The sequence below is a fragment of the Cornus florida genome, unplaced genomic scaffold (genome assembly GCF_030987335.1).
Source record: "Cornus florida cultivar Cherokee Brave unplaced genomic scaffold, ASM3098733v1 CherokeeBrave_3.0.0_Hap2_Chr11, whole genome shotgun sequence".
Classification (NCBI taxonomy): domain Eukaryota; kingdom Viridiplantae; phylum Streptophyta; class Magnoliopsida; order Cornales; family Cornaceae; genus Cornus; species Cornus florida.
Genome location: NW_026775581.1, coordinates 63074491 through 63090906, shown reverse-complemented (window position 1 = coordinate 63090906; position 16416 = coordinate 63074491). Strand labels below are relative to the sequence as shown.

The window sequence follows — 16416 nt, the reverse complement described above, 5'->3', positions numbered from 1 at the left end:
TGGTCTACGGTGTAATACATCTGGTACTTAAAAGGATATTCACCCGTGTTTTTCATTAATTTTGCATGCCTTGTACAACCACCACCACCATCAAGCCTTCTCCCAATTACTTGGAGTCGGCTACCTGAATCCCTTGTTTCCATTCAGCTCTAATAAAGGCCATAACCTCAGTCAATCCACATGTTATCATAAATTTCTATACTAACTCTTCCCCCGTTAACTTTAGTCTTCCACTTCCTCTAGTATTACCCTCAATGTGGACTATGTTATTTTTAATAACCAGCGCAGTTAAAGGTCTTCTTTGCACACGTCCAAACCATCTAAACTGATTTTCTCTCATTTTATCTCCAATTGGTGAAACTCCAACCATCTCTTGAATGTGATTATTTTTAATTCTATTCTTTCTAGTCTTACCACACATCTATCTCAACATTCTCATTTCTGATTTTCTGCCATACTCACTTTATGCAAATGTTGTTTCCTAGCTGCCCAACATTTGGTACCATAAAGTATGGTTGGTCTAATAATTGTTTGATAGAACTCTCCCCTTTCAATTGTAAGGGGATAGTTATTAAAGGCTCAAGGCGCACCAAGGAGCTAGAGGTCCTTCAGAGCCCAGGCGCACACCTGAGTGAAGTGAGGCGCACACCTGAATGAAGCGAGACGCACAATTGAAAATTTAAACTACCATAAAAGCATTCATATCACATAAGTCATATCAATATTCCAAAAATTAATACCAAAATTAAAAAAGTAAATCCATCGAATATATAACCATTCAAGAACCATAAAACATGGCATAAATTTTTTTTCTTGAAAGGCAAAACAGAATTTGGTTTTTGGAAAGGCAAAACAAAGCACAAAAAGAAATAAATCTTTTAACAAAAAAAAAAACTTTTACCAAGAAAAAGAAAAAAAAAAAAAAGCAAAGACAGAAGACGTAGATGAAGAGAGAGAAATGAACAAAGATGAGAAGAGAGGATAGAGGAGAAGAGAGAAGAAGAAGAAGAAAGAACCGGAGTGGCTTCATCGTTCATCTCTGCAACTAGGGCTTCGTCATTGGTCTCACATTCTCACTCTCTATGCTCGGTTGATACTTCGATTCTTGGGCTTTCTTATTGTTTATTCTTTTGAACAAAAAGTTCCTTCTCTCATTCGCTTGGGCTTTCTTATTTGTTTATTAAGTTGCCAAAAGCACCTTTTCGGCTTAAGAAACAGAATAATCATTTTTTTGAAAGAAAAAAACAATGAGCCTGGCAAATAGGACAAGGCACAACCGAGGTACGCACCTAGTGAACATCAGTGCGCCTGGATGACAACAGGCGCTAGACCTGCGCCTCGAGCCTAGACGCGACTTTAACAACACTTCCCTCTTTGTGAATAATTGACCCTAAATAACGGAAATGTTAACTTTTTTGCACCTCTTAAACTTTGCAATTTGCATGCCTTGTACAATTGCAAATATTATATATCACGGATTGCTTGAAACTAGTATCTTGCTTACGTAAAGACATGTAAGAGGAAAAAGAGCATCCTTCCAAAATTGGGTAATAGAATAATAGCTAGGTTTTATGCTTTCCCAAGGCACGAATCTTGATCAGACCTCCATTTGTAAGGGGAAAACAGTTTTTTTTTTCATAAAAGCTATACTAAGGTCCACCTAATCACAGAATTTACAGCACCCATGAAAAATCTACTTTTTGACACTAATTATATCAAATTTTGAGATATGAATCTGTTGGAAATCTTATCTATAAGTTGACTCAACGATTATGGCAGATTTATTGAGTCTTCAATATAGGCTAATTTTTAGGGATTTTATTTTTATTCTGATTTTATTTTATTTTATTTTATTCTCTTTTCCATATTTGTAATTTTCCGCTTGTATATTATGATAGTCAGGCTCTCAAATTGAGCGCGCCAATTTTACCAAGTAACTTTTTGGTATCAAAGCCTCAAGCCTACGCCTCCCCCATCTCTCTCTCTTTCACCGCATCTTTTAATATCTCTCTCTATCTCGTTACAGCCCCTTCCCTATTTTTTTTTTTTTCACAGACCTTCTCTCTTTTTCAGGTCGCTGTTGCGACAGTCCTAAGGGGAGTCAATCTCCTCTGGGTTCGACCCCTAGGAGTATTCCCTTAGTCTTTTTCATGCACTAAGGGTCAGAAGACGTGTTTGTAATTTTTTGGGGCTGCCAGGATATTCGGCAGCATTTTCGGATCAGACCGCCATGTCTCCGGCTTCTTGGTTTGATCAAAATCAGGTTTATTCCTCCTTTATTTGAAATTATTGGTAATCTGTTGAATTGATCTATTTAATATTATGGCTGAATCAAGTAATAATAAAGAAACTCACTTTTCGGCGCAACACACACCGGCTCAACGGGTTACTAGTGTGCTGTTGAATGGCCGTAATTTTGCATCCTGAGCTCGTTCCCTCCGCCTCTATGTTGGTAGAAAAGGAAAATCAGGGTGGATTTTGAGTACTGAAAAGAGGCCAGATATTAAAGATCCTAAATATGCTCAATGGGATATGGACAATTGCACCATTTTAGGATGGATGTTTAATTCTATGGAGGAACGCATTTATAATATATTCATGTTTTATGACTCTGTTAATGACTTGTGGACTGCTTTGAATCAAATGTATGCTCATTCTAGGAATGATGCTCGTATTTTTTAATTATATCAAGATATTGCTAAGGCCTCGCAGGAAGGCCTGAATTTGTCTGTAACTGATTATTTTGGGTATTTGAGATCTCGTTGGGAGGAACTAGCTCAATATGAGCCTCTCAGTGAATTTCCTTCTGAGGCAACCTCTTTTCTTGTCAAACATCTTGATCGGTAGCATACCTATCAGTTTTTTATGGGATTACGCCCAGAATTTGAACCACTAAAGTCTCAGATCTTGACTGCATCACCAATGTCATCCCTGTTGGAAGCCTTTGCTACTGTTGATGGTGAAGCACGCAAGCACCGTTTAATTCAGCCCTCAATTGTTCCTGTACCAGTGTCTGAGCCTGCTGGGGATAGTATGGCTTTTGCAGCCAACTTTGGATGACGAGCTTCTGGAGGTCAGATTATTTGTCACCATTGTGGAGGGGTTGGACATGTTAAGGCTCGTTGCTTCAAACTTCATCCTGAACTGAAACAAAAATTTTCTAGGAACCGCTTATCTGGAACTGGTTCTTCTCGTCCTGCGGCTGTTGCAGAAACTCCTGTTACTACTAGTGGATATACTGTATTTCCTGGACTGAGCCAGCTTCAGTCTCAGATTGGGCATATCCAGGGCCAACTTGGCTCCCTTGCTTCTAGAGTTAGTGCTCCTTCAACTGTTCCCACTGCAACTATTGCTACAGGTACTCGTACTGCATTTCATGTTAAGGCCAAGCAGCCCACTTAGGTTCTCGATTCTGGGGCCAATGATCACATGACTGGTGAGTTATCAGTTTTTTCTTCTAATATCATACCTGTTACCCAAACTGTGTATCTTGCGGATGGCTCTACATCTTACATTCACAATAAGGGTGATGTTTGTCTGTCTCCTGATATTACTCTTTCATCTGTCCTTCATGTACCTAAATTTGCCTTTTAACCTTTTATCTGTTAGCCGGCTTGCAAAAAACCTCCAATGTGCAGTTATATTCTTAACAGATCACTGTTTGTTGCAGGACCTTTGTTCGAAGAGGATTTTTGGCAGGGGTTATGAGCGTGATGGGCTTTACTACTTTGGGCAACCACCAGGAACGAGTCTTCAAGCTTCTGTCCTACCTACTTCTAGTGTTTATGATGTTTCTTTTCGCACTTTTAGTCTATGGCATGCATGTTTGGGGCATGTAAACTTTCAATATCTATGTCTATTGTTTCCTTCGTTAAATAAAGCATGTAAGGACCACAAGTTTCAATGTGAAGTTTGTGAGCTTTCTAAACATACTAGAACTAGCTATATTTCTCATATGAGTCATGCTCCTAGTATGTTTGATCTTATTCATTCTGATGTCTAGGGCCCTTCCCCAGTTACTGTTTTCTCTGGACATCGATATTATGTGACATTTATTGATGATTATTCTCGTTATACTTGGGTTTATTTATTGAAAAAGAAATCTGATGTGTTTCTTTTATTTACCCAGTTTCTTCAGATAATCAAAACCCAGTATAACACTGTTGTCCGTAATATTCATTCTGATAATGGACGAGAATATGTTTCGAATGAGTTCCGGTCTGAACTTAATAAAAAGGGGATTTTACATCAACTCACTTGCCCCTATACTCCTGAGCAAAATGGCGTGGCTGAACGCAAAAACCATCATCTTATGTCTGTGGTCCGATGTCTTCTGAGTGGTATGCATGTGCCTAACTTCTATTGGCACATGGCTGTTCTTACAACTGCTTTTCTGATTAATCGTACTCCCAGTCGAGTTTTGGGTGGTAAGGCACCACTTCAGATTCTCCAGCCTGATTATACATTGTTTCACCTTCTGCCTCGAGTTTTTGGCTGTACTTGTTTTGTTCATAACAGTAGTCCTTCTCGTCATAAACTTGATGATAAATCTATTAGGTGTATCTTCTTGGGGTATTCTGCTATGTCAAAGGGCTATCGTTGTTATGATCCTGTGACCAAACATATGTATCATTCTCTTGATGTGACATTTCATGAAACTGTTCCTTTTTATAGTACTAATTCTGTGGTACAGGATTCTCTCTCTTGTGATCTGGAGAAGGAGATTTCTCCTATTGCCCGTCATGTTCCTCTCTTTGAAAATCACACTGTCCTGGAATCTCCTTCTCCATCCATGCAGGGTTCCCCTCCACCTTTGCAGGTCTACTCTCGTCGCCATCGCACTCAACCTCCCCTACCAGAATCATCTTCAGAACCAGGTCCAGGTAACTCTCCTTCTCCTATTGCTCCTACAATTCCTGAGCGTACCTCCCGTGATCATCATCCTCCTAATTGGTATGGTTTTTCTAGTAGCACTAACCACCCTATTTCTCAGTATGTCTCCTATGATGGTCTTTCAGGTGCATATAAATCCTTCCTGGGCAAGATTGGGACCGTTTCTATTCCTCGATCTGTGTCAGAGGCCCTCCAGGATCCCAATTGGGTGTCTGCCATGACAACAGAAATGGATGTTTTACACCATAATAATACATGGGAACTTGTTGCTTTACCTTCTAAGGAGAAAACGGTTGGCTGCAAATGGGTCTTTAATGTGAAGTACTTAGCCGATGGTTCTATTGATCGGTATAAGGCTCGGTTGGTGGCAAAAGGCTTTACTTAGATTCCGGGCAACGACTTTAGTGCTACCTTTGCTCCTGTGGCTAAGTTGACGTTTGTGCAACTGCTTGTCTCCTTGTCTGCTGCCCATTCTTGGCCTCTGTATCAGTTAGATGTCAAGAATGCATTTCTTAATGGAGACTTACTTAAGACTATATATATGGATCCACCCCCTGGATTTCGGGCTGAGGGGGAATATGCTGGGAAAGTCTGTAGGCTACGGAAGTCTCTTTATGGTCTGAAGCAATCTCCCAGAGCTTGGTTTAGTCGTTTCAACGATGTTGTTTTATCCATGGGCTTTGTGCGCTGCCACTCAGACCATACTTGTTTTATTCGACGTCGCTCTGATGGTCGTTGCATTATGTTATTGGTATATGTGGATGATATCATTATCACAGGTGATGATGCTTCAGGGATTGCTCAAGCGAAACTTCATCTTCAAAAGTCCTTTGATGTGAAGGACTTAGGTCCTCTTCGATATTTTCTTGGAATTGAGGTTGCTAGATCCCGTCGTGGAATTTCTTTATCTCAAAGGAAATATGCTTTGGATCTTCTTCAAGATACTGGCATACTTGGGTGTCGACCCGCTTCCACTCCTATAGACCCCAATCTTAAACTCTCTGTTGAGTCAGGGGAATTACTTCCAGATCCATCCGTGCATCAACGTTTAGTAGTTCATCTTATCTACTTGACTAACATAAGGCCCGATTTGACATTTGCTGTTGGTGTGATTAGTCAATTCATGCATGCCCCTCGCTCAGCTCATATGGATGCAGTCTACTATATTTTGAGGTACCTTAAGTCGTGCCCTGGTCTTGGTCTGGTCTGTGTCTCAGGAAATCAGTTTGGACTCTCATGCTTTACTGATGCAGACTATGCTGGATGTAAGACAGATAGACGTTCTACCTCTGGCTTCTGTACTTTCTATGGTAATCATCTCATATCATGGAAGAGTAAGAAGCAGGCTGTTGTTTCTAGATCCTCTGCTGAAGCTGAATACCGAGCTATGGCTCAAGGTACTTGTGAGCTCCTTTGGCTTCAATCAATTTTGGGAGAGTTGGGTCTTGTACAGAAAGGTTCTTCAAGGCTATTTTGTGACAATAAATCAGCCATTATGCTTGCTTCTGATTTTGTTTTACATGAAAGGTCGAAACATATTGAGGTAGACATTCACTTTATTCGAGAGAAGGTTCGATCGGGTATCATTAATCCTATTTTTGTTCCTTCTTCAAAACAGACTGCAGATGTGTTCACAAAGTCTGTTGGGCCTTCTCTTCTCCAGTCTTCCATAGTCAAGCTGGGCTTAGTGACTTAGTCAACATATTTGCTCCAGCTTGAGGGAGAGTGTTGGAAATCTTATCTATAAGTTGACTCAACGATTATGGCAGATTTATTAGGTCTTCAATATAGACTAATTTTTAGGGATTTTATTTTTATTCTAATTTTATTTTATTCTCTTTATTTTGATTTGATTTTATTCTCTTTTCCATATTTGTAATTTTCCGCTTGTATATAATGATAGTCAGGCTCTCGGATTGAGCACGCAATCAAATCACGACATTTCCATTTGTAAACGGTTTCTTTTTCCATAAAAACAATAATAAGGTGCAACTTATTGCAGCAACCATGAACTATATACCATTTTACACGGATTATGTTAAATTTTGAGACACGAATCAAATAACATTGAAAAGGAACAGTACGAGGTCATAAAATCAATATACCAAAATTCAAATTAGAGCTCTATTAAAACATTATATTCTCTCCCTTTCGACAATTTAACCAAATTAAGTATATAGTTGAGTTTGTGAATAGTTTGAGAGCTTAAAGATTTTGTCTTCTTGAAGTTGTACATAGGTGGGCCCCCCAATAGAGCGCTTTTCTAATATAATTCTCGTACCAAAAAACTTTGACCAAACTAAAGCTTCCTTTTTTACTGACTCGTATCATCGTATTCAAAGGAATCCTGACATTAATTTATGACAGAACATTTTTAATACTAGTAACATCACGATGAGATCCAGACGCAATTTTTCACTGCCAAAGAACAAATCAAGAATCAAATCAGAAAAGTAAACACGCCACACACAAAGAACACAGATTTAACGTTGTTCGGCAAAGCCTACGTTGATGGTGAAGATCCGGCGAAAGATTTCACTATGCAAAAATCAGAAGATTACAAATTTCAGCCCAAACCCTAGCTCCCTCTCTCACTCTCTTTCTTGCGGTTTTCAGCATTCTCTTGTTATCCCACTCCAAACCCTAAACTCCCTTGTATACCAGGCTACACAAGAGAGTACTAAATAGGGTCCATGACCCACACAAAGCCCAACTTCGGGTTAAATCCAGGTCGCAACGTGACCTGGGTCGAAGCAAAATTTGGGCCACAACATCACAATAATGTGCTAATTTCAAGAAAGCTCATGACAACTGCCATGACGTGCACCTCATGGCAGCCTTCCTCATTTTTTATAGATTTTTTAAAACAAAAAGGGCAAACTTTTTAAAGCAGTTTTAGATGACCCTGTTAGATATCTATGAAAGGTTGCTATTAGATTTGCACACTTTGTTCCCCCGCGTCAAGGAAGGATAGAACACAACTCTATCTATACACACACAAACACACATATAAATGTAGATTGAACTTTGAGTTTTAGCATTCTATGACTCCCAAGACGATTTGCTCAAACATGCTAACATTTTAGGAGTCAAGCTGATATTAAAGAGAGAACTCAAAATTATATTTACAAAGCAAACAGTTTCAAACAGACAGAAGCAACAAGTCAAGAAACATGTGATTTTAAAAAATACCGACCAGGACAAAAACAACAAATATTAAGGAGCACACTTCTACATTGCAACAAAAAATAATGACTATATTTGAAAAGGAAAAAGAAAATGAAAAATGACGAATGAAGTGTGACTCAATGAAGCAATTTAGCAGATCATACAGCAAAAGAATCAACCAACAGAAGAAAAGAAAAACAAAAAACATTTAAAAAAAAAAATTAAATTAAAAAAAAAAAAAAAAAAAACAACCACTTACATGGTGAAATATATAGCAAATGCATTCAGGAAGGAAACGAACATTCGCAGCTTCACCCCATACAAGGAAATACAATGAAACCATAAAAAGCTTCCTTTCCCTATTAATTGCTTCTAAACTGTTAAAAAAAGATTCAGATGAAAATTAGTCGAGCAACAAAGGGAAGGAAGATTAAGGAAAGAGAAACAGGTTGCAGAAGTGACCTATTCCATACAAGGCGTATGCGCAAATATCTGCACCATTTAATGTAGTTATCCAATACCTTCAAGAAAACCTCGGTAATTGCTTTCTCGTCTATCTTCTGCCAAAAAAAAAGAGTTTATCATTTTTCCTTGCAGCCACCAAGATCACACATGTTACAGCTCTATATGATGCCAGCAAAATAATAACCATCTCATGTTAAGATATGCAGTTGGTTAAAAAGAAGTAACACCAAAGGAAAAAATAATAATAATTGATAAGAAAGATTTCATAAAAGGCGCTCAAGAGGGGAGAGCTCCCAAAAGAATGAAGGAATATATCATATATGACTATCCAGTTCGTTTGAAAAAGGCTTGAATTCTAAATAGATTCTCAAAAACAGAAGATAGACCACCTTATATAAAACTACATATATATGTACACACTTAAAAACAAAACAAAAAAATGAAAGCAAAAGTATTATTATATATCTATAAATCAGATACAGAAGTTTGTAAAACTCAATACCCCAAGAAATACAGATCCAACTTACAACCCTATTGGATAAAGAAGGCAACCAATTCTACATTATTTGAGCACCGAAAAATCATGAACTCGGATTTTGAAGATTGACCACCTTGTTTGATCATTCACTTGATACCCATTCATATGTACCAACTATCTCCTAATTGCTAATAAGTAAGAGGCTTTTGTCAACAGAACTGTGTAAATATAGATCCTTAGTATAGAATAAAATCTATAAACGTAAGTGACCGCTTAAAAGTTACAAAGTCAACTTGTTGACTAATTATCAATAAGGACTTGGATAAGGTGCCCCAGACTCATAAATATTTTCATCAACAAAATTTATAAAATAGATTACCTCATTATTTATTTGGCTACAAATAACAAAATCAATCACATTCCCATATGTCCAGGGTTCTATTAACAACATTAGCCATTAGCTGAAAGAGAGACAATTTCGCAAATAATTATATATGCTTAACCAATTAAAAAATAATTAAAAAGAACAAAACATAGCCACAAATCATGCTAGGTCTGCAATCATGATGTTGACTGAAGTAAATTTGTAACTTTACCATGTTCTCATTGCAACCAGCTATAGGAAACACAGTTCCAGTAAGTATTATAATAGCAACAAAATTGTAGATATTTTGATAAATGAACTGTTCATATCCTGAAACAATATTCTACAGTGATAATGCTTATCGATATACTTTAAAACAAAACAAAAATATGAAAACAAATGTTAATAATACAGTCAAATGTACAACATCTAAAAGGTTCAGGATAGCGACTACTAAAAAACAATAAATGTATTTCCACTAAAACGCGTGACGATATTGAAAAATATAAACATATTGACAAGTTAATATGTATTAGAAGGTGTTCAAAAGGGTAATGCATCCCAAAAAATACACGAGGCGAAGGCCAAAAAGGATTCCAAGGACCCAAAAAATCAACCGTCTTCTATATAGATTTACAATTTGAAAATGGGTAAACCACAATGACCTCCCCTGAGGTTTGGCCTAATTGCAAAAAAACCGATGATTTGCCATTTTTTTTGCGAAGACCCCCTATGTCAGATTTTGTGGTGAATTTACTTATCTATCCTCATTGTTATATTGTTAAAAATGAACAAAATATCTAAGAAGGGAAATGCAGTGTATGTTGCCCATGTAATTAGAGTTCCATATACAAAGTATAGAAATACTTTTAGTATATTATGCCATAAAGGCATGCTAATCAAATGCAAATGTGGAAGAGAGAGAAAGATTAATATTTATGAGACACACACATAGTTAAAGTAAAATGCAAAGATGAATAAGTAAAACACACACATACGGAATTGAAAACTAATGCAATAAAAATCGAGTTAAAACAAGATGAGTGAAGCATGCTGACTGATCTGAAATTTGCAAACAAAGCCAATGGCTGCACCTGGAAGAAGCACTATTGTTCCAGCTTAAGCAATCACAATCACAAGGAGAAGCCAAAATTAAGCGTGCATCAGGGTCTGGGAAAAAAATATGAGGTGGCTCAAATGCATTACGTGGCAAATCTGCTTTTAAGGCCTCGTGGAGTATAAAACCATCTTCTCTGTAATTGAAAATCCTAGCATTTTCGGGTAAGAGAGAGGTAGGAGATAGAAGTTTGAGCGCGGAGGGGGAATGGGAGGCGCAAATGAAAAGGGATGGCATATTTAGGGTTCTGAACTAAAGTATTGATATATAAACTTATATGGAAGGATAGCATTATTAGGGTTCCGAACTAAGGTATATGCATGTATGTATGTATATACATATATGTCTTTTAACAAGCAAATGAGCCTTTTCACGAGCCCAGTTGACAAATAGTTCATGAAGTTTCCGAGCCGAGCCTTAAGGTAGCTCGAGCTCAATTCATTTTATAAACGAACCTACGAATTTTTTTCGAGCTCAGCACAATTAGCAAACAGATACATGTGAGTCAAGCTCTTATTGAGTCGAGTAACTCGGTTCATCTGAAGCCTAACCCTCATCACATAAAGATGCCATTTCTATAATAAATCCACTCTGATGACCAATGTCCAGTTCCACATTAGATAGCAACTGGGAGCAGTTTTAATCCAGAAAGGGATCGTCAGAGGTGCATTGTAGCAGCTCCTACATGTACAATAAACATGAGATGCTTACCACTTTCAATTGTACCCATACAAAAGATGACAACAAATTTTGCCAAAAAGATGTGACAAGCACGCAGAAGCCTTTTCTCCAAGTAAGCATTTTGATCGAGGCCACAAAGAAAAGTATAACAATCACTAACAAACTAAAGGAAGAAAACCATGTGGACATATCATATCCTGGCATCAGATAAAAGAAAGCTACAAACATGATAAGATAAATAAAAGCATACCCGGAGCAACTTAGTCAACACTACGCAAACTCTGCTGTTTTGCCTTGCTATTTATAGTCAAGCACGAAAACAATATGCTTAACAAGCTTGTGTACATTCTTTTGTAAGATTATCTTTCAAAAATCCCCAAAAACTCAGAAAAAGGACAACTTATTCGTATTCCATTCATAATTCATGTCAGGTTTCGAAACAAATCCTCCAATACGTACTTCATAAATTACCTATAAAAACTTTTTTTTTTTTTTGATAAGTAATAATAAATTAAAAAAGGCGTTCATAAATTACCTATAAAAACTTTAATAACAATATATCTAAAAGAGAATAAAAAATTAAACAACTTAAACATGATGGGAAGTAACTGTTCATGAAACAAGATAACCAGCATTACTCACTGGATCAGCCTTAACAGGTATTCCAAGTCGTGTCTGAGCATTTGCTATACTAAGAACAACATTCTCCCGCTGGTTCCTTATGTTGTCTTTCTGCAAAATACGAAGTTCAGCCTTATTAGCCAAGAAAGGAAAACCAGGAAAAAACACAAAACAAAAAAAGAAACCAAGGGAACGGCAGGGAAAAACAAACCATTAATGAATTCCTTGCAAAAATGGAAAAATAAAAATGAAAATAAAATAAACAATAGTGCATTTAGAGATAGATTCTATTAGATATTTAACACAAACCAAGCCACTCATATTGGGATCAAGTTTGTATCAGTACATGCTCCTTCACACTCATTCAACAAATAATTAGAGCCAAGCTTCAGGAAAAGTCATAAGCTTCTCACAAAAATGAACTAAGCATGCTCATTAGGTACCCGTCATAATTCATGATGGAGCCAAGTGAATCATGTAACAGTCCATTTCTTTCAAAGATAATGCTAGCACTCCAAAACCAAAAGATTACTCAATAAAACGACTTTCAGTAACTAAGGCCGATAATACAAAATGATAAAGAAATAGATAATGATGTAACTAGTAAAATTGGAGCAGGTTAGACAAAATGGAGATGAGCTAGTGGGATTCTATGTGATAAGAGAATAACAAATAAGTCAAAAAGACAATTATAAAGGAATATTATTAGACCAACTATGTTGTATGGAGAGGTTGATTGGGCCCTAAAAAGGAAACAAGAACAATGTAGCGGAAAAGAGAATGTGAAGATGGATGAGTGGAGTGACTAGAAGATATAGGGTCACTAACAAAGGTGTGAGAGAAAAATTAGGTGTAGCTTGGTGAGAAAATCCGAGAGAGTAGGGGCGATTGTGCGGCGCAATGACGTCACTATGGGCGATTTCACCCCACTCGGGGCGATTTTAACAGCGATAGATACTTTGTCTTTTTCTTTCTTCTTTTTTTGTTTTATTCCGCAATGAAATCTTACTTAGAAACTGCAAGGATTCCAAGAATTTCATTAACTGGGGACGTGAAGTCGGCTGTTCCTCATCGAGGACCGTCTTTGTATATTGACGGGAAGTCCGTCGGAGGGAGGAAATCAATACTTTCATCTTGCTTGGTTGGTTGTTTTGATAAGGAAGTTGGGGGTTGTGGTCGTGTGGAGGAATGGGCAGCGAAAGCATGGAATACGTCCTGTGGTGTGGGGGTTACTCCATTATCTGATTCGATGCTTCTTTTCAGGTTTCCTTCTCAGGCCGAAGCCCAACGCATGTTAAAGGAAGGACGACGTCATTGGGGATCTGCAACTCTACGGATCGATGTGTGGTCTTTTAGGGTTAGATGTTGTGGCGTCCTTAGAGAAAAAGGACTCAAACAGATCCGGATGTTTGGGCTCCCCCTTCATCTATGGTGTCATGCCCTATTTGTTGAAGTAGGGGAGTTATGCGGCGGATTTGTGGGAGCTGTTGCCAATGAAACCAGGGATGCCGAGAGTGTTCGTATTACAGTGAGAATAGGATCGACTTGTCCGCAATTTGTGTTCATTAATGATGATACTTTCTGCTACAAGGTGGCGATTTGGGAAGAAATTGTGCCGGCGTTGGTTCCCTCAACAGAGAGTATCGAAGGCGGCGAAAGGCCTACTCATATGCCGGAGGAAGGATGGGTACGAGGAAGATCAAGTCAACGACACGCGCCGGTTACGCACGTCACAGCTAATAATAATTACTCTACACGTGGCGCTCATAGAGGTTCATTTCCAGATTCCACACTATCCTTATCTACAAGGGTTGGTGAGGAAAATGGGCTGGGCCACACAGATTTGCCTAAAGTTAATTTGGGCTGGAGGGGTTATAGGCAAACTAAAGCGTTAAGGTTCAAGCCTGATTTTGGGCCTAAGCCAGCCCATACTAAAAGACGGGTTATTAGAGGACCAAACTCAGTTTCTGTTTCAGTTCTTAATGACCCAGATCCAAGGAAAGCCCAAGTTAAAACTCAAGCCCAAAATCAAACTCTCTCCTCTTCTTCATTTCAGCGTCGGATTGAGAAAGAAAAGTGGAGATGGCTGGTTGTTTCAGCTAGTCGACAAGGTACTCGATGGACTCGTACTGAAAAGCAGAAATGGGTAGTACGCTCTCCTTCTCCTTCTCCAGGTTTGACCCCTGTCTCTCATCATAAGAGCTCATCTTCTACCCCTTCTTCGAGTAAGGTGCTGGGAAATGGTGAAGGTGGAGTGGAGGATTGTTTGGATCAAAAGAGAGATTTTTCTAAAGCTATTGTACCACGGGATGCAGAATCACCGTCTTCAATGTCCAAGTCCGGAAGTATTGATTGTTCCAACTGGGTGACAGTTTGTGTTGGTCGAGACCTTCACTTTAAACTGAAAGATGATTTAGCCGTGACTTTAATTAATGAACTCAAGCTCTGTGCTGCTCTAAAAGGCTTAAATGGTCTACCCCCCGTGACTGGGACCAATTCTACCCATAATTTAATGAAAAATTTTATGGATGACACTGGAACAGAATTGAATTTGCAATTAAACTTATATCAGAACAGTGCTGAAAGCAAAGGGGAGGACTTTGATGATCAGTCTCAACAGATTTGTCCTCTTGCCCTTGTGTTGATCAATCTGATGTGGACATTATGGAACCCTTAGCAACTGTGCACTCTGATTGCTTAGAGATAGTTAACGATATGGGTATGAACTGGGTGTTGAATAATATTGACGAGGTCAGCGAAGCTTTGGGTGTTTCCTCGAAAGGAGATGATGATCGAACACAAATCATTCTTCATGATATTGTGGAAGGAAACAATAATGCAGAGACCTTTAAAAGCACAAAAGTTGTTAAAAATAAGAAACATGCACATCGGAAAGGTGATCAGGAGGTTAAGAACCTTATTTCCAATATCAATTACGAAGGGAAGGATGGGGTGAATAAAGAAAGGGGAAGGACTAGAAGTGGGAAGCAGGGAGGAGGGGCACTAATTATCTTTGGTTCTCAATGAAGATACGAATTATTACATGGAATGTCCGTGGATTAAATGATCCGGACAAAAGAAAGGTGGTTAAAGTTGCTTTGAAGAAGTGGAATGCCCATGTTATTTGCTTGCAAGAAACCAAGTTGGCTTCTATTTCTGATGCCGTGGTTAGAAGCCTTTGGGGAAGTAGATTCGTGGATTGGGAAGCTTTGAAAGCCTATGATACATCAGGCGGTATTCTTATTATGTGGGATCGTAGATGGATGTCTAAAACGAATATCTGGAAAGGGCTATTTTCTTTGTCTTGTGTGTTTCAGATGGAAGATGATAACTTCAGTTGGGTATTTTCTGGAGTTTATGGACCAGTTATTGATTGTGTTAGAACTGCTTTTTGGCAAGAACTCAGCTACATTAAGGATTTGTGGCCGTTGCCTTGGTGCTTAGGCGGGGATTTCAATTCTGTTCGGTCTCCATTTGAAAGATCCACAGGGGGGAGGTGGTCTTCAGAAATGACCCAGTTCTCTGACTTTATTGATGGTCACCTTCTTATTGACTTGCCTTTGGAAGGGGCAACTTTCACTTGGTCTAGTGGCAGAGACCCAGTTACTTTATCGAGGCTTGATAGATTCCTGATTTCTGGAGATTGGGAGGAGAAGTTTCCGGATGTCACTCAGTCAACTTTGGTTAGAGTCACGTCTGATCATGTGCCCTTGGTTCTTGATTGTGGAGGCATGAGATCTAGACAGACTCCATTTCGTTTCGAAAATATGTGGTTGAGAGCTGAGGACTTCCAAGGGAAAGTCCAGTCCTGGTGGGAAGAAACAACGCTTACTGGCTCTAATAGCTATGTGCTTGCTAAGAAGTTTCAGACTCTCAAAGCTTAAGAAATGGAATAAAGAAGTGTTTGGGAATCTTGAATGGAAGAAAAATAGAGTCCTGGCTGATATCGCTGATCTTGATCATCTTGATGAGACAGGGCAAGATACAGATTCTCTTCGCTCTAGAAGAACGTCTTGTCAGGTAACTTTTGCTGAGATTGCTACTATGGGGGAGATATCGTGGTGTCAGAAATCTCGGGCTTTGTGGCTTAAAGAAGGTGACCGTAATACTAAATTCTTTCACAGACTTGCTAACGCTCATAGATACAATAATATTGGGCGTATTCGTGTGAATGGTTTAGAGCTGTGGAAAGAAGATGAGGTGCGTGGGGGCATTGTTTCTTTTTATCAGCAGCTCTATACTGAGACTTTGGAATGGAGACCAAAACTTGATGGTTTGCACTTCAATGCTATTTCTACGCTGGATAGTGAACTGCTTGAGGTTCCTTTCTCTGAAGAGGAAGTTCTTAAGGCGTTATCCAGTTGTAATGGTGATAAAGCTCCAGGCTAGATGGATTCACTATGCGGTTTCTTAAAGAGAGTTGGGAGGTGGTGCGTAATGAGGTAATGGGCACTTTTCAGGAATTTTATTCTCATGGCACATTCGAGAAATCATTAAATGCATCTTTTATAGCTCTTATTCCTAAGAAGAGCAACGCCTCTGACATTAAGGACTTTCGGCCAATCAGTTTAGTGGGGTGTATGTATAAGCTTATTGCCAAGATTCTTGTTCTTAGAATGCGGAATGATT

At 38.6% G+C, this 16416-nt stretch overlaps 1 protein-coding gene across 2 annotated transcripts in view; it reads right to left on the bottom strand.

The window, feature by feature from the left end:
- LOC132286344 (callose synthase 10) overlaps positions 1-16416 on the bottom strand; it is a 110841-nt gene that overhangs the window by 73733 nt on the left and 20692 nt on the right. Inside the window, exons 7-9 of one of the 2 annotated variants that reach the window (XM_059788667.1) lie at positions 11809-11898; positions 8524-8618; positions 8321-8438 (exon numbers count right to left, since the gene is read on the bottom strand). In XM_059788667.1, the coding sequence (XP_059644650.1) occupies positions 8321-8438; positions 8524-8618; positions 11809-11898 (303 nt within the window). Of the gene's footprint in view, positions 1-8320; positions 8439-8523; positions 8622-11808; positions 11899-16416 lie in introns of both variants that reach the window. The other variant, XM_059788666.1, reaches the window with a different exon arrangement.